This window comes from Aptenodytes patagonicus, chromosome 16 (assembly GCF_965638725.1).
Source record: "Aptenodytes patagonicus chromosome 16, bAptPat1.pri.cur, whole genome shotgun sequence".
In the NCBI taxonomy this organism is placed as follows: Eukaryota; Metazoa; Chordata; class Aves; order Sphenisciformes; family Spheniscidae; genus Aptenodytes; species Aptenodytes patagonicus.
The window spans coordinates 12,080,383-12,099,266 of NC_134964.1; the positions used below are offsets into that span (position 1 = coordinate 12,080,383).

At 53.7% G+C, this 18,884-nt stretch overlaps 1 protein-coding gene across 1 annotated transcript in view; it reads left to right on the top strand.

Annotated features, from left to right (window-relative positions):
- The window catches only part of PIK3R5 (phosphoinositide-3-kinase regulatory subunit 5), a 62,947-nt gene that overhangs the window by 31,948 nt on the left and 12,115 nt on the right, over positions 1 to 18,884 (top strand). Inside the window, exons 2-8 of the mRNA XM_076353841.1 lie at positions 2,837 to 2,946; positions 11,250 to 11,350; positions 12,831 to 12,899; positions 13,667 to 13,805; positions 16,326 to 16,395; positions 17,877 to 18,051; positions 18,609 to 18,762. Coding sequence (XP_076209956.1) covers positions 2,850 to 2,946; positions 11,250 to 11,350; positions 12,831 to 12,899; positions 13,667 to 13,805; positions 16,326 to 16,395; positions 17,877 to 18,051; positions 18,609 to 18,762 — 805 coding nt within the window. The 5' untranslated portion in view covers positions 2,837 to 2,849. The remainder of the gene's footprint in view (positions 1 to 2,836; positions 2,947 to 11,249; positions 11,351 to 12,830; positions 12,900 to 13,666; positions 13,806 to 16,325; positions 16,396 to 17,876; positions 18,052 to 18,608; positions 18,763 to 18,884) is intronic.

Genomic DNA, 18,884 nt, shown 5'->3' on the forward strand with positions numbered 1-18,884 from the left:
GTGTGGTGGTTGTGCTCTCTTGAAAGTGTTATTGACAACTGAGGGGAAGGCAGGGGAACCCGCATCTTTTGCAGCATGTTGCTCTGCTTGGAAATGCGCAGAGCAGCAGCCGGCCTCGGTGACGAGGGTATCCCCGAAGGCTGCCGGGGCATGACTGCTCGCAGCGTTTGCTCCGGGTGTGTTGTGAAACGTGACTGCGAGCAGTTCACCGCACAGTGAGTGCGCCGTCCCTCCCACCTGCTCCGAATACCTTACACCTTGCGGTTTTGCCAAAGCAGCTCTTGGTTTAGCAGCTCTGCTACTGGGAGTCCAGCTGGAGGAAGATGATGAAGGGACTTTTTTTTTTTTTCCGCAAAGTTGCTCAACACCCTCATAAACCATTGCAAAGCATTGATTAAAAACCTTGACCTCAACACGTGTTTTTTCTAGTGTTCTTGCGATGCTTAACAGAGCTCCTTGGAAAGTCTGATTACGTCCTCCAGAACTGTCCCTGCCTTGTCATTTTGCTCAGCGTGGGTGGAAAGGAAGGGAGAGTTTGGGGAATAAACAGTAGAAGAGGTTGAGAAGTTTCTGCTCGGTTGTGGTGGACAAACCGAGTCCTCTCCCATGAAAGATGCTTCCATAAGCACTGCCTTGGGAGAGGAGGTGTAGATTCATGTGTGGTCCGTAGCACACCAGGAAAAAAAAAAACCACAAAGACTGTGTTTTGTGGTTTGAAAGTTATGGTAATATCTTTGTCATATTTTGTCCTTAAATTCCCTGCCTGTTCTGTGCTGGGATATGAGAGGCATCGGGAAGGGATGGCTGGGCCAGCGCCTGGCTCACCCCAAGCATGCGGTGAGGAGCGCGGTCCCCTCCAAGGACCGAGCTGTGCTCTAAAACAAGCTGACGTGCAGGGAGGTGTATTTTTGTGAGTGGGGTGTTGTAAAGGGTGCTTATGAGTCACGCTGTGCTCTTAGTCACTGCTTTCCTCTTGCCACAAGTCATGACTAAGGTGCTGATGTGCAGATTCCCCGCTCATTCAGTCCTCGGCACCGCGGCAGAGCGTTTCTCGGGCATTCCTTGTGCACGCACTGTGGATGTAAAACTTTTGGTGAAGACCATAATAACAGGCTGTGGCAGCGGGACACAAGAGGCAGGAGCCCATGAGCCTCTTTGGGGTAAAGGAAAGAGCTTGCATTTGGCAGGTCAGTGGTTCCTCGTTGTGTTTGCTTTCACCTGTTTGGAGCCATTGGTGGCTTCTCTCCAGCGTAGGAAGGACCGAGTGGCAAGGCTGGAGCCGGCCTCACCACTCCCTTGGCTCTCGGGGAGCCCCAGCAGCCGGGCATGGCTTTACTGAGCCGTTTTGGGGGAATTGCCGGGAATTAAGCATGGGTGGAGGTGGCCATGCTGAGTGCACCAAGCAGGGGGTGCTAGGTGGAACCTCTGCTGAGATCACAGCAGCTTTTGCTCCTGCCAGGGTGGAGGTGGGGAGCTGTGATGGGCGCAGCCACTACTGAATGCTAAGCGTCAAACGTTGACCAAATAAGCAAAGAATCGGCTATTTTGGGGTAGCGCTGGGAACTGCACGAGCGTGTGGCATAGGTACAGGAACGTGCTGTCTGGGATGAAAGCAAAGGCCTCCTTGGCAGGTGTTCTTTGTAGCATTGGCAGGTTTTGTTTCTTCTTCCTGGATTATTTTTGTGCATTTGTGTTGCTTCTAACCAAGAGGCAAAGAGTCTGTGGGATGAACCCTTCTCTGTGCATTGGGAGAGGGGAGTGCCTGCCCCAGGGTCCCTCTGGACGCCAGGGCTGGCACTGCAGGGGAGGAGGGAATCTCTGGCCGGGCACCTCTTCGATTGCTCGTGGTTGGGGCAGATCTGAGAAGTAAACCTTCTGGGCAAGTTGCTTTTATTTTCATGGTGTCCCAGACAGATGCATATGAATTGAGTGGGATAAAATCTTCCTCCCCCCCCAGCACAGTTTCTGCCAGCCCAAGGTTTAGGTTTGCTCCCTGAGCTGTGGAGGAGAGGTGAGATGCACAGAGCCGTGTTGTGAAAAAGTTGCAGCCAGGCACGCAATCCACAGTTTCACAATGTCCTCAGATGTTGGGGCTGAGGTCCCCTCTGTATTTTCCTGCATTGCCACAAGGGCACGTGGACCTTTTCTTCACGTTGGCTGTGTGGCAGCAAGGTGACAGTACCGGAGGCTTTCCCGGCTGGTACAAGGTTAGCACTTGGGAGTGGGTTTGTGACCATCACCAGCGGACAGTAGAGCTGTCAAGGACAATCCATGCCTAACGCAAGGAGTAGGAGCTTGGGCTCTGCCCTCACTTTTCTCAGGTTGGACCAGATGATCTTTTGAGATTCCTTCCAGCCTGTTCCTTCCAGGGCTGTTCTATGATTCCCATCGACCCCGCTGCAAGGTGCTGCAGCTGTAATCTCTTGCAGTTTTATCTTCGATGGAGGCTAACCCAAGATTACCTCCTTGCCACAAACACGTGAGCGAGACTTGATCTGTCCCACAGACGGAAGTTGTGAGAAGGCAGATATGCCTGCAGCAGGTCAGGGGGAGGGTGCCTTGGCCCCACAGCCTCTTGTGATCGCGTCGTGGATGTGTGCACCTCCTTTTCTTTGCCATGGTTGGGAGGGATTGCAGGAGCAGGGGGGAAGATGACAGCTAGCAGAGCGCGGTGCATCGTTGCCTTTGGGGTTGGAAAGGGTGACAGGAGGCAGTAATGGGGTGGTGTTTCACCAGGAACATCTTGTCTGTGCTGCAGTAGAAGTGTTGCAGGGCTCTCTTTCTTGCACTTAACTAAAGGCCCAGTACATTAACTTTCTTCCTTCTCTCTCTTTAGGAGATGAATTAAAATGCAGCACACCACGTGCACAGAGGACAGGATCTACCATGCACTGGAAAGATGTCTACATGGGCTTAGCAGAGATGCTGTCTCCAGCAGATGGGCTGGTAGGTGACCTGTTAACCACAAACTTGTTGGCCATGAGCCTGACACCTGACAGCCTCAGTGGGGTCAAACTCTTCCGTTCTTCTGTCTCTGCATGATCTGCTGATCTACCTGGCACCTGGGTAAGAGAGAGCTGCTGGTGCTACTGGAGGCTTGGAGGCCTTTTCTCCTTTCCAATGTTCCAAGTTAGAGGTGGGATCCAACCTAGTCAGTCTTCCTGAGCCTCGTTGCAGTAGAAAGATGTACCAAGACGCTGAACAAGTCATGTTAGGTCTTACATAGGTAAAGCTCGGCAGAGAAGCCGTGCGTCTTGCCAGTTGTCCATGCACGAGCTGGAAAGAGGAGGAGTCTTCATTCACCACGAGGAAAGGCTCCTTTGTGTAATCAGCCAGCCTTGCCTTGCTTTGATGCATATAGTCCTCAAAACCTACAGGCATAATCGCTGCCCCATTGTCAGAAGCAAGTGTGGAGATATTGTTATCAACTTTATTTAAATCTAGATCAGATACCATGGTGGCCATAAAGATGTGAGCCATGTTCAGAGGGCTGCAAAGGGATTTGGGATGGTGGTGGTGAGGGCAAAGCAGCAATGAGAAGCAGTAATTTTTGAATGTCATTTTGACCTCTCTTCCTCATACTCACACTTGTAGGCTGCAACTAAATCACTCCCAAATCCTCTTGCAGATGAAAGAAATTAAATGAGTTTGGGGGGCTGTCAAATCCAGATTTCCTTTTGTCTGTGCAGTTCTTCTTTCAACTCCCTCTGCTTTTCTGTTTACCTGTAAGTCAAGAAAGAGATGCGAGTGGTATCCCACCTGCTGCCGAATACTGGAGTAATCCCTCTCGCTGTGCCCATTTCCTCATGCCCACCGGAGTGATGCCAGCTCCCGTGCTGTAGCATCACCCTGGGTCTTGGGTCACACAGCTGTGACCGGGACTCCTGGATCCTTTCGGTCTCCCCATGTTCTTGGAAACAGTCCCTGAAGTGTGACCTACATTCCTGGTTCCTGGAAGCGCGACCTTGCGTTTGGCACCGTTACAGTGCATGTCCATAGGAGTCCATCTCGCCAAGGAATTCATTGTGCACTGCATAACTCACCTCTTCCTGTAATTATAATTAATCAATTCCTGTGTCACTCACAAACTCTGCCCTTCTCTAAGCCCAGCCCCTCAGCACTGGTGTTTGTGTCAGGGTAGCCTTTAAAAAATGACTTCATAATTTTTCCCTCTCATTAGCAAAGACAAGACTGTACGGGGCAGGGGTCGGGTGGTGGTGGGCTCTGTTTGAAGCAGCTGTGCTGCCCAGTGATTCCTCAGTTCTCATAATTTTCCCCCATCTCTCCGCCTGCTGGCTTTCAGTCCTCTTCATGTGGGTTTTGTGGGGTTTGGCAGAATGACCTGGCATTCCTGGGAGAACCTCAGGCGTTTTACACATCAGAAAGTTCCCTTTCATCAACAGCATTTGTGCTGTTGCTGAAAATCTTCAGCGTGACCGGTGAACCCCGTTTCCGCAGTCGTCGGTGGATGTGATGTTAATAGCTCTGCTGTGCCTCGGCCCTGGGGTACCGCTTCTGGACAGCCCCTGGGGCAGCGCGTCTTGGCCAATGCCTTTAGAGCTCTTCTATGTGGGCTGTCCAGCCCTGCTGACTTTTAACGTGTTTGCTTTGAAGAGCTGCTGTTTCACATCCTACCCCCTTGCAGTTGGAGTAGGAAGTATTTCGTTATTGCAGTAACATACATGCTTTAGGGAAAACAGAGCATAATGCACAGATATACCTACACTCCTTAACAGTGTATCCTATTTCTTTTCAAAAACAGAGCAAAAATGTTTTCACATTCTTCTGCCTTCCCCGTGTTACAAGCAACAGCTTAATTATTGCTGTCCTGTGTCAGATCCAGGCTGTTGTTTATGGCAGGGCTCTGTTCCTCATATAGTCAATGAATCCCTCCATCTTGTTCTTAACTGTGCAGTAGCCTTCTCCTTTCTCGTTTTTAACTTCTTATATCACTTCTATTTCCCAATTTATTTGCTTTCCCCTCCTTTTTACCATTTCCGTACACCAAAATAACACGCACCACATCTCAGCTTTTTTCTGTGAAGTCAGCAAAGAGGAGAAGTGTGAGTGCTTTGGCCATCACAAATTTATACCCTGGATGAGCCCGTGGTTGGCTCGGGGGTCTAAATAGAAAATATTCCCTGAACTGCAGCATTTATTGGAGGAACCAAATTAAAATTAATTGTCTCTGACTCACAAAAAGCCCTGTTAGAAAAGTGCTGGGAAAGACAACCTCCCTTTCCTCATGGAGACCCTCTTCAGAGAGCTTCCTCCATGTTGCTGGATAGAGATGATAGCCAAATCAGAGCATGCTAAAGGAAGAAAAATATTTTATTTCTTGCTGGTGAGCAGTGAAACGTGGAGCCTTTGGTGAAGGAGGGTGCTGGGCTTGGGTCTGGCTGCTGGCGGTGCCGGGGATGCTGTACTGGGGAGTCAGAGGTGTGAGAAGGGCTGGAGGATCGCAGCGGATGGGGAGCTGCTGGGGAGGCTGTAGGCCAGCCCACTGCCCGAAAGGTCCGGGGATGGGAAGGAGCTGTTGTGTCTCTGCCATGGGGCTGCACGCGAGTCAGAGAGGATGAAGGATGCTGGTGAGGGAGGATGGATGAAGGCCACTGGTGAGCCAGAGAAGGAGAGGAGTCTTCAATGATATGTCTTACGTGATGCCCAGGGTGTTCAGTCTGCTCAGCTCTAACAAAGGGAAGCTTAAGATCCTGCTCGATTGTGGCCATCTAAATACCCTCATGGGGAATGAACAGAAGTCTGGTGTGGGGATCCTCCAGCTTAGTCGCCAAGTAGCGAAATGCAGCGTCTGAAATACTTCCAGCTCTAAGTGCAGAATTAAGGTGTGCTGGTTACTAAACCTTGCAAATTTTAACCTTTGGACGGATTTCTCCAGGCTTGTGGTGGGTTTTCTTGCTGAAATCACTGCCCAGGCTGGGTGGAAGCGCCGGGGTGGCTCCAGCCCTGGGAGGTGTCTCTGTGCCCTGCTCAGGGGGCTCTAAGCAGCTGCTCGGAAATGGGAGCTGCAGGTTGTACAGCAGGTGTGGTGCGGGATGCATCCCAAGAGGATGCTGTGACTGCGGGGCTCTGCTGTCCCCTGTGCTTCGGGCACCTCCAAACCCCTGCTTACGACCTGCTGCGAGTCGGCCCTTCCTCTGGGTAGTCCCTTGGAGAAAACCACCTTATTTTGATGAGGGCATAGTGGAAGTGGTGGGAGCGGGTCTGGGGGCGGGAGGAAATGGAGGCGTCTGCTTTTCACCCCTCCAACCGTGTCGCTTCTGACAGCACCAGGAGCCGATGCCCAGCCCGAGTGCCGTGGGCGATGGCAGCTTGGGCATGCGGTATTTCTGCTTTTTTTTTTTTTTTTTCCAACTTGACAGTTGCCCCCTATAAAGAGCGGTGGAGGGGAAATGCCAACCACCGAGGTCAGGAAGGAGCTGCTCTGGGAGGAGGGTATCTCAATGCACTTCTCAGAAAAGAAATCGCAAAGCCTCATCCTTCCGAGGCCGCCCACGGGGCTGCTGCCGCCCGGCTCCCGGCACGCTGCCGGTGTCTTCGTCGACGACGATAGCGATCAAAGCGAGAGTGTGCACCGCTCTCAAGCTCCCTCCCGGCGCGGGGGTCTTGGTGCAGCTTCTGCCCAGTGCTGGGTCCCTGCTCGGAGGCTTTGCTGTGGGTTTTGCTCTCCCAAAGAGAGATTTTTTTTCTTTGGGTCTGTGTCATGCTGAGCTCAGTCTAAGCGTGCTGTGTAGGATGCTGGGATAAGCACAGCTTAGTCCTACTTCTGCTGCGGCTCCATGAGTCGCAAGCCCCAGCATCCCGCAGCTGGGACCACAATGTGCTCTGGGCTGCCTGTGTTGCTGGCAGATAAATCTGACACATTCTCCATGTATAAAGGAAAAAAAAAAATAGCGCTGGGTCGCTGTTTTAGTGGAGCAAAACCGGATGGATGTGCATGAGGGCAAGGTGGATGTAAGCAGGTTTTTTTTTAGCTGTGGGGCTTCCCGCTGCCCTGCTGGGAGGTCTCCGGTGCCTCTTGTGACAAATTCATAGGATTTAGGGGCTGGAAGGTAAAGCTCTGGTTTGTGCTGCCTGCACAAGGTACATCTTTAAAAGCTGATCTTGACACCTCCAGAGCCGGAGATCACCCCGCAGCTCCCGCGTGGACCGCTCTCCTTTAAGGCGTTGAGCAGTTTGTGTGCGTGATTTTACTTCCCACTTCCCTCAGCCAAAAGGCACCTGCCTGAGCTCTGCAAACCCTGCCTTGATAGGGGTTTAGGTGAGTGAGGTGAAGTGTTTCCCCACCAACACAGGACTTTCCAGTGCTTGCACAACTCGATAGAGAGGGGGTAACGGGGAGCGCAGCTCCTGCTTGCAGTGATGGCAGGGAGCATCCCTCCGCTTGCCTTGGGGGACATCCCAGGGCATCCCCGAGCTGCGCGCTCCATGCAGATTCAGGGCCTCCCTTGCATCTCATAGTGAGAAATGTTTTTTTGGGAATCAAGGAGCAAGTGCAAAGTCCAGGGGAAAGCCTGGTTCAAACTTTCTGCATGCCCTCAGTGCGCATCCTACCCTCGTCTACCCCAGGACAGGGAGGGTGCCCGGTGTGGTCTGGCACTGCTGGTTTTGAGCATACCTGGCACAGTGGAACGAACCCAGTTTGGACTTTGTGCTCTGTGCTGCTCTGACCCGTTGTAAAACACTGCTTCTGAGTTGTCCTTGTGACTTGTGTCCTGACCTGGCGTGGTGGCATGATTCACCATCGCAGCGAACCAGCAGCTGAGCATCTGCTCGGGTGCACTGAGACGGAGGAGTGGCTGCAAATAAAACTATCTGGAGTTGGTTTCTCACCTGGCTGCAGCCTCTCCCTGGCCTGGAAATAAACCAAGTGCTGCTCTGCAGTTCATAAAAGTCCCTGGGTGCTACCACAGCACGCAGCTGTGTCCCAGGTGGACGCAGGACATCTGCAGAGGGATGGAGAGGGCACTTGCAGGCAGGTGGCTCCTTTCTGCTTTTAACGTCACCTGGAGCTTTTGTTCCTGACCTGTGCACATTAGGAGCATCACCCTCCATGCCCAAATAACCTTTTTGGTCTGGATACAGGGGATATGGCTGCAGGGACTGACTCTGCTCCCGGTGGTTGGAAAGTGGATGCTCATGACCTGGACTGTGTGCAGAGGGAAGGGAATTCCCACCCAGGTCTAGATCCCCTGTCCTGACTGATGCCTGGTGGTGCTGGACACTTCGCTTTGCTGTGTGGTCTTTATTTATGGCGTCCAGGATTTCCAAGCTGCATTTTGTGCTTGAGACTATTTTTAGCAAGGACGCAGCTGTTTTGGTGTGTCTTTGGTTAATGCTGCTTTGCCAAATTTAGGAGCTCAGACCCTGGCAGCCTGCTGCCTCCCAGCACCGTTTGGCTTAATCCCAGGGTAATCCCAGTGCCTTGCCATGGCCATAAGTTAAACAGAAATTCTGCTTATAGCGATGATATTCAAATATACCTGGCTGCAACCTTGTGCTTCAGCTCACGGTTACTGTAGAAGACCAAAAATGGGTCAGAAGACATCAGGTCTAAACTATATTTGTAAGACGCTTCCCTCAAGCCCTGCCCTTGTCCCTGCTACCTGCCTGTCCCCCAGCCCGTTCACAGTGGGTTTGCCCCAGCTCCTTCCCAGGGAAGCAGCCCAGCGCCTCTCCCTCTGCCCCATTCAGCACAGAATAATGCAGCGAGCCACTGCCGCCACAATTTCCTCCTCCCTCACTAGAAGTGAGAGGAAGGAAAGAGCCTGCGTCTTGCTGGGCTATTTGTATTTGTGGTTACGCTCGCGCAGGAAGCGGCATTCTCCTCGTCTGGCGATCCACCCCGACGGAGCTCAGCTCAGGCTTTTGCGGATCCTGCCCTGCATGGCCAGCCTTCGCCCTGGGCAGCTGCAGCGGGGCCGGGCTCTCTCGGGTGAAATAATCCTCCCGGCCGAAGCAGGACGGGTTGTTTCAAGGCACCACGTGAGCCCAGCCGCTTCTTGCCGAGGTCAGCAAAGCTCCCGGCAGCTCTGACCACTTCTGCTGGGCTGGTTGCTTTCTTGACTATCTCACAGGGCTTTCCCTGGAGGATGCCGCGCTCTGGGAAAATATTCATTTATTTGAGCAATGTGCTGGAGTCCTCCTAGGCAGAGCCATGGCTTTGTGCCATTGCGCTGACTTACGAAAATGGCTCAAAGGAAAACAGGAGCATCCCTGAATTACCGGGTCACTGTGGCTGTGCCCTCGCTGACAAGATATCACAATCTAAGGTTGCACTCTGGGTGTCAGCAAACCCAGCATGATGCCGGGAGTACCGGAGGCAAATTAAAAATTGCATCTGTGCTCCTTGGAAACTTTCCAGCAGGATGTTTCTCTGCTGGAAAACGTTGATTCATTGAAAGTGAAAAGTTGCATGGCAGCGGGAGGGCTTTCCCATGGGGGAAGGCTCCTGCCCTGTTTTGTTCAGCTAAAAGTTAGGCGTAAAGCCACAGAAATAGTGTGTGTCCTGGTGAGCAAATGCTTGTCCAGGGAGGGGGACAAGTGGAGGCTGTTTTTGCAACTTGAGCACTAGTTTTGCTTGTCTTGGCATCTCCCAGCTAGGCCACGGCATACCTCTCCCCTGGTTAAAATTCATCCTGTTTAACACCTAGAAGGTGTGTAAAGGTATTTTTATGGCATGTACATGTCTGTATGTTTGAATTTGTAGCCTCTGCAGCTGGGAATAACGTTTGAGGGATGGATAGTGTGACCTGCAGATTTGTGATGAATACTGCTGTCCCCTTGCCAGCTCACAGCGTTGTTTCTTCCTTGTTAGCTCCAACGCGACAGCAATGTTTCTATGCTGCTTAATAGACCATGCGAGTGAAGAGTGGCTGGATTTATATTTATTTTTCCTCTCTGATCGTTAGCCCTGCTTCCCTGCAGCGAGAGATGCTCTCTTTCTCTTGGTTTTGCTTTTGGCCTGAGCTTGGAAGAGCCCCGGTGCCAGCACCCCCTGAACCATGCCATGGGCTGTGGCTGAGCTGTGTGATGTCTGCACTGTGTCCACTCCTGGTGATGAAATCCATGGCAATGTGGGATGGGGGAGATGCAAACATGGACCCTTCTCAGATATTTGTTAGGTTGTTTGCTTGAAATTTCCCTATAACTTTTCTCCCCGGGGCTGAGTGCAGTGCCTGGGTCCCTGGGGGGGAAGAGGAGGAGGAGGAGGCGGTGCTACTCCCTCCTTGGTCTGCAGATCCTGGTCCGCCGGAGCTGGTGAGTGCCACCTCCTCCCCCGGGATGCAGGGCTGGGATGAATGGAGGCGGCCGGCAGCTTTTGTGCAGATCATTTCCTCTAAGACCATCTGGGAGGTGGCCCTAACCGCCAAAGAAAAGCGACGGCCTCGGGAAACACCTTGGGCCATTGTCACTGGTCGGGTCCCAGCAGCGAGAGGCAGATGTCTGGGGATGGAGGCCAGGGGGGTTTCAATCAACCGGGGTGAAGGACCCTCCATCCTTTTGCATGGCAATTCTCCTTTCTCAATCTGGCTAATGTTCTGGTGGGGTTTTAATACATTTAATGAAAATTTGAAGGTGCTAAGAGATGGAATAAATGCTGGGCATGCTTAACAACGATGCTGATATAAGCTCTGACTACCGTGATGCTGATGTGATGGTGCATCTCCAGGGCGTGGGGAAGCTGGTCAGGGGGATGCAGCACCTTCCCTCAGGTGCAATGCAGCTGGAGGGGGTTGGATGTGTGCCCGACGGGAAGCTGAATTTTGCAGGGTTTGAGTGAGTTTATAGTTGGGATAGTGCATCTGGGGCGTTTGAGCCTGGGGGTGGCAGGGCAAGGGGTCGCATTAGTGGGTTTTCTGTGCTCAGGCAGACTGAAGGTGGGCATCCACCTACGCTGTGCACATCCCTCTGACCTCTGCAGTGGGCATGTGGCAGCGCAGGCATGTCAGCTACCCAGCCTCCCTGGGGGAGAGGCATCCAACCCAGCTGAGTGTGTTGGGCTGTGTGAGCGAGAGCACGAAGGCGCTGGGGTACCAAGCGATGCCGCTGAGATAAGCACCACTTGGCAAGATTAGATCTGTCCAGAACGAGGGCGCGAGGTTTTTTTTCTCTGCCGTGCTCTGACACAGGCGGCAAACACCTTCGTCCTGACCCCTTCCCATTGTTCGTCCCTCCTGCGACCTTCTTGAACGGGGCTGTGAGTGACGGCGGCTCTGTCTCCCCCGCAGCCGGGCTGTGCCTGAACTGCTGGAGCCTGCAGGAGCTGGTGAGCCGAGACGCCGGCAACTACCTCATCCTGGTGGAGAAGATCCTCAGCAAGGCCGAAGAGGTGAGTCAGGGGGCTGCCAGGGAGGGCTGTGGGCTTTGAGGTGGTGTCAGCTCCGGGGCTTGCCCAAGATGGAGTTTTGCAGAGCTTGGTGGGTGATTTGGGGTTGTGGTAAGGTATTGCTGCAGCAGTGGAGCTTGGGGTTCGGTGATGCTGGGTCGGCAGGTCCAAAACTCTGGTGGGAGCAACCCTGTGTGTCCCACCGGCTTTCAGCACATGGGAACTACAAGGGAAAAACCCAGCTCCAATATCTGCTCTTCGGGCAGCACTGCAGATCCACGGGGAAAAGGGTTTTGATTTCCCAAAGCGCTGCTCGGCGCCGTGCAGGGGCAGCCCGGGTCGTAGGGCTGCACGGATGGAGCCGGCCTTCCCCAGACCTTCCCCCGGCGCAAACTGAGAGCTGCTAGTCCAAATCAGAGCAAATTGAAGGTTTCCTGTTGTTTTTGATGGAAACGTTGCCACGGCTCTGCCGGGCTTCCTGCAGGGCCAGGAGCGAAGCTGGGACACTGGGGATCGCAGGCAGGGTTTGCACCACATAGCAGCCTGGCAGGAGACAGTCGGGTCAGGCACAGCGGGGAGGCGAAATGGCAGTGGGGCCAATCGTACCGGCCTGCCGTGGTCCCATCATGGGCCGGAGAAGCTTGAGGCATCGTTGGTCGAGCAGGGTTGACTCAGGCTGTGGCCGGGAAGACCTCGGAGGAATCCCTTGATGTGGCAGGAAACAGTGATGTGTTTCCTAAATCCTCAGCACTGGGATTCATGTGATAGGGTAAATGCTGCCTTTCATTTTTTGGGGAAGAAAGGCTGTCTAGCTGCCAGGCGCAGAGCTGATACCAGTTAAGATTAGCACGATTCGGTTTAATCCATTTATATATTTTTTTTAATGGCTGGAATTGATGTAGTTGCAGATAGCATTTTATTACATTAGGGTTTACGTAAGGGTTTATTGCACTTTGTGCTGTGCTCATGAACAAGGGGAGACAGCGTCTGCAAGCATATCCTTGAGCCATCACTAAGTCCCTCGGTGAAATAATTCTGCTGGCTATTCACTGGCAGAGCCTGGGACAAAAATCCATGGTTTGGACCATGCTGCTGAGCTTTGCAAGCCACTTGCAGGGGCTGGGCTGCCTGCTTGCCTCTCCAAACTGCCTGCTTTGAGCCACTGTCATAGATTTTCAGGCAACTCTGCAAGGATCAGGAGCGTCGGAGGGCTGGGAGCTTGGCCAAATCTGGCTTCTCGAGGGTAAAGGCAGAGTGACAGTCTGTGCTGGTCTGCCTGTCCCATCGGTGTGGGTTACTGGGGCTTTGGGGGTTATTTTCCCATGGAGACAAGGGAATCTGCTGGGGACGGTGATGTGATGGTGTGGGTTGGGCGTGCGTCTGCACTGTCAGGGAGTCTCCCGGTACCTCCAAGGATGCTTTCGGGTAACACTCATGGCCAGCAGCCCAGCTCATCCTTTTGCCCTCGGGCCGTTTCCTACAGGTGCAGGAGAAGTGCGACTATGATCTCGTAACGCCCCTGGCTCTACTCTTCTACTATGCGGTCCTGTATGTAAGTCCTGAGGCTGCTGCACGTAGCTCGATCTCAGCCCCCGGGGAGGCGCAGGGTCCAGGGCCCCACGGAGCCACACGGAACAGTCGCTGAAATTGGGGTGGCTTTCGTCTGAAACATCACGGTCTGCTTTGATCAATTCATCTCTAAAAAGATCCTGTACGAATCTACAGGGATCAAGACCAGGCAACCGTTGCACAAGCTGAGAGATGAAAAAAAATGAGTTTCAGTGTTTTTAATCTTTTTATTTAAAGATGGGCTACTCAGAAAGGGAGACAGACAATATCTCTGTGCAGAGTAGGCAAATTTTTTTCATTACCCTTTATACTTGTGCAAAATATATAGGCAGCGCTAATGAAAAGAAGGAGTGGAGCCTTCACAGGAAATACTTTTTTTATTATTATTATTAGCACAATGCATCATTATCCCAAGGAAATCATTGCTGCCAGATCTTGCAAAAGCACAGGCTGTAATGCGATTCATCTGTATGGATCTGTGGTTGTTAAAAATAAATTTATATATAGGCTTTGGCACGTGAGCCACAGCCTGGAGGTTGGGAAGGTGCAGAGCGGATGAAGCTTTCTCGGATGTGCCCAGTGGGGATCCTTTGACCCTTCCTTGGGAGAGGACGGGGTGTCATAGGGGGAACCTCTGCTCCAATCCGTTTCTCCTCCTCCCACTTGCACCCTAAATCCTTGAGTTTTTATGCAGCGCTCGAGGCCCGTGTCCTTGTTCCCTTTCTAATCGTGTCTCCCTGTCCCCCACAGGCTCCCCACTTCCCGCCGGGCTCCGACCTGCTCGTGAAAGCCACCAGCATATACCACAGCTTCCTGACCTGGCCCGTGCCCTATTGTGACATCTTCCGCGAGCTGCTCACCTTCATCAGCAACGAGCTCAAGGCCCCCGGTAAGTGCTCCCACCGCAGGGTTTTCATGTGCTGCTGGCGCTGCTTCCCCAAAAACAGCCGGTGCTGCGACCACCTCGTGTTTGTTCCCAAGACTCTCCTGGTGTTGCTGTCTCGTACCCCACTTGCTTCATGAATCCCTTGAGCGTGGTGTCCACGTTTACCTTGTGCATCCCACAGCTCAGCTTTTCCAGGAGGCAAGGACCTCTGCCCTCTATTCTCTGGATGATTTTCCCTGGTGGTCCAGCACAGGGTGAGACCAGATTCCTCTGGAGGAGCAGGCGGGATGGTGGGGTTGTGTTTTCGGTGGCTGCCTTGCGTGCAAGGTGGTGGGACCATCCCAGGGACTCTCAGCTCTGGACCAGCGTGGATTAGCAAAACGTGTAACTATTTCCTGGCTGCCTTTCAGTCTGAGAGGTCTTTTCCATGGCAAAGCACGTGCTGGCTGCTCCCGCCCAGCCCTGGGCTTTGTTTGAGATGCTCAGTTTGAGATGCTCAGTGGTGTGACTGGGGCGATAACAGTGGGTCCATTCATTGGCATCAAGGTGGCTGGAGCCTTCAAGCCTGCCCTTGCGTGGAGATTTCCATAGGGCTGAGGGACTCCCCGGCTCTTTCTTTACAGCCAAGACACTACCTTGTGATACGGCTTTGGGCAGATCTATCGGCAGCAGCAGCGCTCCTCTTAATTAAGGGCTCCTCGTAGATGTCCTGTTGTTCCCAATGGAGCAGCTCTTCCAATTATTTCTAAAAGGCCATTTCTCCTAATCTCCCTGTCTTTTGGTGGCTTATGGAGAGCTGTTATCACACAGAGCAGATTTCAGCCCTTGTTTAATCCTGCGCAGGGCCGTGGCAGTGAGACCGGCTCTGAGCAGGGCTTGGGAGGCCTCAGATGGGTACATGGGCTGTGGCTGAGGCTGCGGATGCTTCCCCCCTTCCTCAAACCAGGCAGCTGCTTTGGAGAGTCCTGATGGGGACGTGAAATGCAGGGTCTCTAGCTTGTAGGTGCAGGTGGGATGAAAGATGCTTTCAAAGGAACAAAAAGATTAAAAAAACCCCAAAAGCCTCTGCAGTGTTGGCACTGGACTGGCCGATTTACCCCCAGCTCAAGGCTTCACCAGCATAAATGGCCATGGCCACCAGGCAAGGTCTGGCTGGGCTGTTGTGCTGCGTCCAGCCTCCAGCTCAGAGCTGCAGGGCCAGCATGCATGTGGGGATGCTTGTCCCACGCTGCTGCAGCCGTGGACTTCCCCAAATCCTTCCTGGTCATTTATTGCTGTGACACAGGTCGGGACTGTGTTTTACAGGCGGCTGGGAAAGCCCCAGTGCTGGGGTGGGGTTTGCTACATCCTGTTCTTGTGCCATCACCACCATCACTGGTGCCTGGGGCTGCGTGAGCTGGGGACTTTGGTCCAAAAGCTTTTCCCCTCCTACAAGCATATGAGATTCCCCCACCCCTGCCAAAAGATGCCGTGTGGGAGGTGTTGGCCTGCCGGGGCTGGGGAGCTCAGTGCTGCCCCTCACCGTGGCCTCTCCCCACAACTGGAGCCCAGAACAACGAAAATGTGTCCTCTGCTGGTAAGCTGGCCAGGACCTTACACGCTTGTTGCACAGCCTCCGTGACCTGCTGCGAGGCTGAAGCAAAAGCTTTTTATTGAGATGAGGGTAAATATTAACTGAGAACAAGTTGCTGTCAATATTTGCCAAGAATGCAATAGCTTTTATCTCCAAACTGTGGCTGATGTCTCTGCAAGAGGGGTGAATGCTGCAGTAATCGGGGGGCCTGTGTGGATCAACATGAGCTGCCCGTGGGTGCTGGGACCCCGTGGGTGCTGCTTCTTGGCTGGTGAGCAGCAGCTGGGGTTGGGATGTGGCTGCCTGCAGTAATAAGGGTGCTGGATCTTGTTGACACCGTAAGATCTTTCCCAAGATGCATGCCAGTCCTTCTGCCTTTTGGGAGTGTCACAGGCTTTGCTATTGCCACCCAGTCCAGGTCCATCAGACGTTGCCTGGTTGGGGTTCCCGATGGCATCCTGGGGATGGTCCCAGGGAGGCATCCAGGGATGTGGGCAGCTCACGTCAGCCTCGCTTCTGCTGGCGCCGGGCTGGGCTCCATCTCTGCGGGAGGGTGGCAGTGACCTGCTGTCCGTAAGTTAGATTTAGGGCCCAGCGGGGGCTAAAGCAAGTGGCAGAAGCTGCTAAATATCACCCTTGCAATTCAAAACGGATCCCGCATGAGCAGTGGGGCAGAAGGGTTTGCGAAAGGAGCAGCTCTCCCTTTCCATCTTCTCGTTGCCTTCCCATCCCCTTGGGCTTTCACCCTTTCCGTCCCAAGGCTCCCTTGCTCCTGGGCTGGTCCCCTTGCATGGTGCCTTGTCCCCATAAGGACTTTTGGTGCTTCCATGCTGGCTCCAGGCTGCGGCTCAGCCAGGTCAGGACCACGTTAGGAGACAAAGTCCACGTGCTCCTGAAGCAGAGCAGTCTGCAGTGGTGCCATGTCTCCTGTCCTCTGCTTTCTCCCCCAGGGATCTCCTTCCAGAGGCTGGTGAGGACGGAGCAGGGGCTGCCCGTGAAGAACTACCAGAGCTCCACTGTGTAAGTGTGGCCATGGATGCTGCTGGCATCTCTCTCTGTAGCGTCCCCACCATCCCACGCTGCTTGAGCAGCAGTGGGGCTGCAGTGACCAGCATCTCAAAGGTGTAGCGATGGGTGCCAGGGATAAGAGCTGGATAGCTGGGCTGAGCTGTGGGAAGGGACAAGGAAGGTGGCTGTGGCATTTCCACAGCCGTGGGTCAGGGTCTGTGGGCTCCCAATGTCAGTTGTCCTGCAGCTCTGCTTACTGCAGGGCTGCAGATCTGGGTGAAAACAGCCGGGGAAGGCAAAGTCTCCTCCGCAGGGAGCTGCTGATCTTGGCACAGGCTGGAGAACAGCCAGGAGATGCTTTGATCTGCATGTTTGGGAGCCACCAGCCCGAGGGGGGACAGAAGCGAGTCCGTCCCAGAGCAACAATTAATGAAAGCCTTGCAGCTCTGAGCGTAGTGAGACTTTGCAGCTTATTCGAGGGCTGAACCTTTCCTCCTGCCAGGGCACCTCATTTGTAAATAGGAAAATAAGCCCAGGCGGTGTGTGCCCTTCCTGGCTGCAGTGCCAGCCCCAGCCCCAGGGACAGTCCTTTGTGCACAGCTGCCTCCACTCCATGCAGGAGGGGCGTCCTGCTGTTCTGGCTTGTCCACTCATGCCGTGCAGCTCTGGATCTGCACCTGTATCCCACCCAGCTGCGCTGGTGCTGCTGTGTTGCTTTCCCAGTACAGCTCCCCAGCTCTACACGCTTATACTGGTGCAAGTGCAACCACTGATGGCTATATTTGCATAAAAAGCCCTGAAAACCTGGCACAAAGCTGTACACAAGCTGAACCCTGGGCTTATTGAAAGCTTGTGCCCATTGCCTGAGCTTTCTAGAACCAAGCACGCCAGAGCACTTCCTTAATTTGGAGACATTTTTGCTCAGTGAGGTGGACTGCTCTCGTCAATGAACGTAAGCTCATGCCTGCATGCTCTCTGGACTGCAGGTTTGGGAATTCAAAGCCTGTGGATGTTCATTTTGTGGTCCAGAGCAAAAATGCAGCTGAAAGATGTGGCTCTTCTCCTTAAAGCCCAGAAGTGATGGTCTGACCTGCACCTTGCAGGGGAAAGATGTTTTGGGGCCCCTTCTCACTTTCTACCCTCCCCGCTTCCTCGCGTGTGCTGGATGTCGTTTGGACAACTGGCTGCTGGGCTGGAGCCCTGTCTGGGGCTGGTTGAACAATTATTGGGCTGGTGATATTGCAGATGTGGCAGGAGAGACGGTGCCAGGGATGCGCCGAGGGGCAGGATGGAGGATGCTCATCCTTCACCTGCTCCTTGCCCCTGGCTGGCACTGCAGCCTGGCTCCGGCACACCTGCGCAGCCCCGAGACCCTCTGGCTGTGACTAATGTGAGAGGACACTGCCATCTAGCGTGAATTTGTCCAAGAGTTTCGTGTGCCACCGGCGTCTGAGCCTGGCTGCCCGGACTAACCGCCGTCCCCTTGTCCCCAGGACGGTGCTGCTGCTCAACCGCTCCGAGGTGCAGAGCGAGTTCCTCTCCATCGCCGAGAAGCTGAGCACCAGCGAGCACCCGCAGCGCACCACGCTCGTCGTGCTCCTCGAGCACCTCTACCAGGCCAACTTCGGCACCCGCTGCGACCTGGACAGCCTGCACCACCTCCTGAAGGTAGGCTCAGAGAGCTTCGACTTCGGTGATGCCACGGTGCCGTTGGGAGCAGTTTCACGCAGTTGGCTGGTGGATTTCCTGACGAAAATAATATTTCATTGACAAAAGAAAAAAAGTTTTGATAACGCTTCTTGTAGGAAAAATATGCGTCTTTCCCTTCTCTTCTCAGGTTAGACCCGAGGTCTACACTTCTGTTTTGTGAAGTGTGGCAGGGGGGTAACTCGCCTTTTACTCCTTTCCCCATCCCTAAGTGGGGCGAGGAGGAGCCCCTGGATTTGAAATGCAGCAAAAGTGTGTGTTTGACCAGAGAAACACTTTGCTTTGGTGTTTGGGGTGGGGGGCAAAAATCTTGTGAAGAAAACCCCTTAGGTTGTTCAAACACTTTTTTTTTTTTTTCTTCTTTGCAGAAGTTTGGGGGGGGCTTGAAGGGGGTAGGAGGTAGAGGAGGGAGAGAGATTTGCCCAGTGGTGTAGTTAGTGACCTTCCCTAAAGACCTGTGCGTTGCCTCTGCGGAGGGACCCCCCTCGAGCTCTCGTCTTGGCTCTGCTCCCCTCCAGTCCAAGACACTGGAAGAGCTCTCGGAGATCTACGCCAGCGCCGCCGACGCACAGGAAATTGCAGCCGCCAGCAGCGACCCTGTCCCGGCCCGGGAGCGGCTGCAGTCCGTGCTGCGGGACATCGCCGGGGCCGCATCCTTTCCTGCCATCGTGGGTGAGAAACTCCCCCATGCCCCTCTTTCTCCAGGGTTTTCTACTGGCTCAGCCCTTGCAGCGGTGACGAGCTCCCCTGCGCTGCGGGTGCTGGGAGCCAGCCCTTTGAAGTGTGAAACCCTC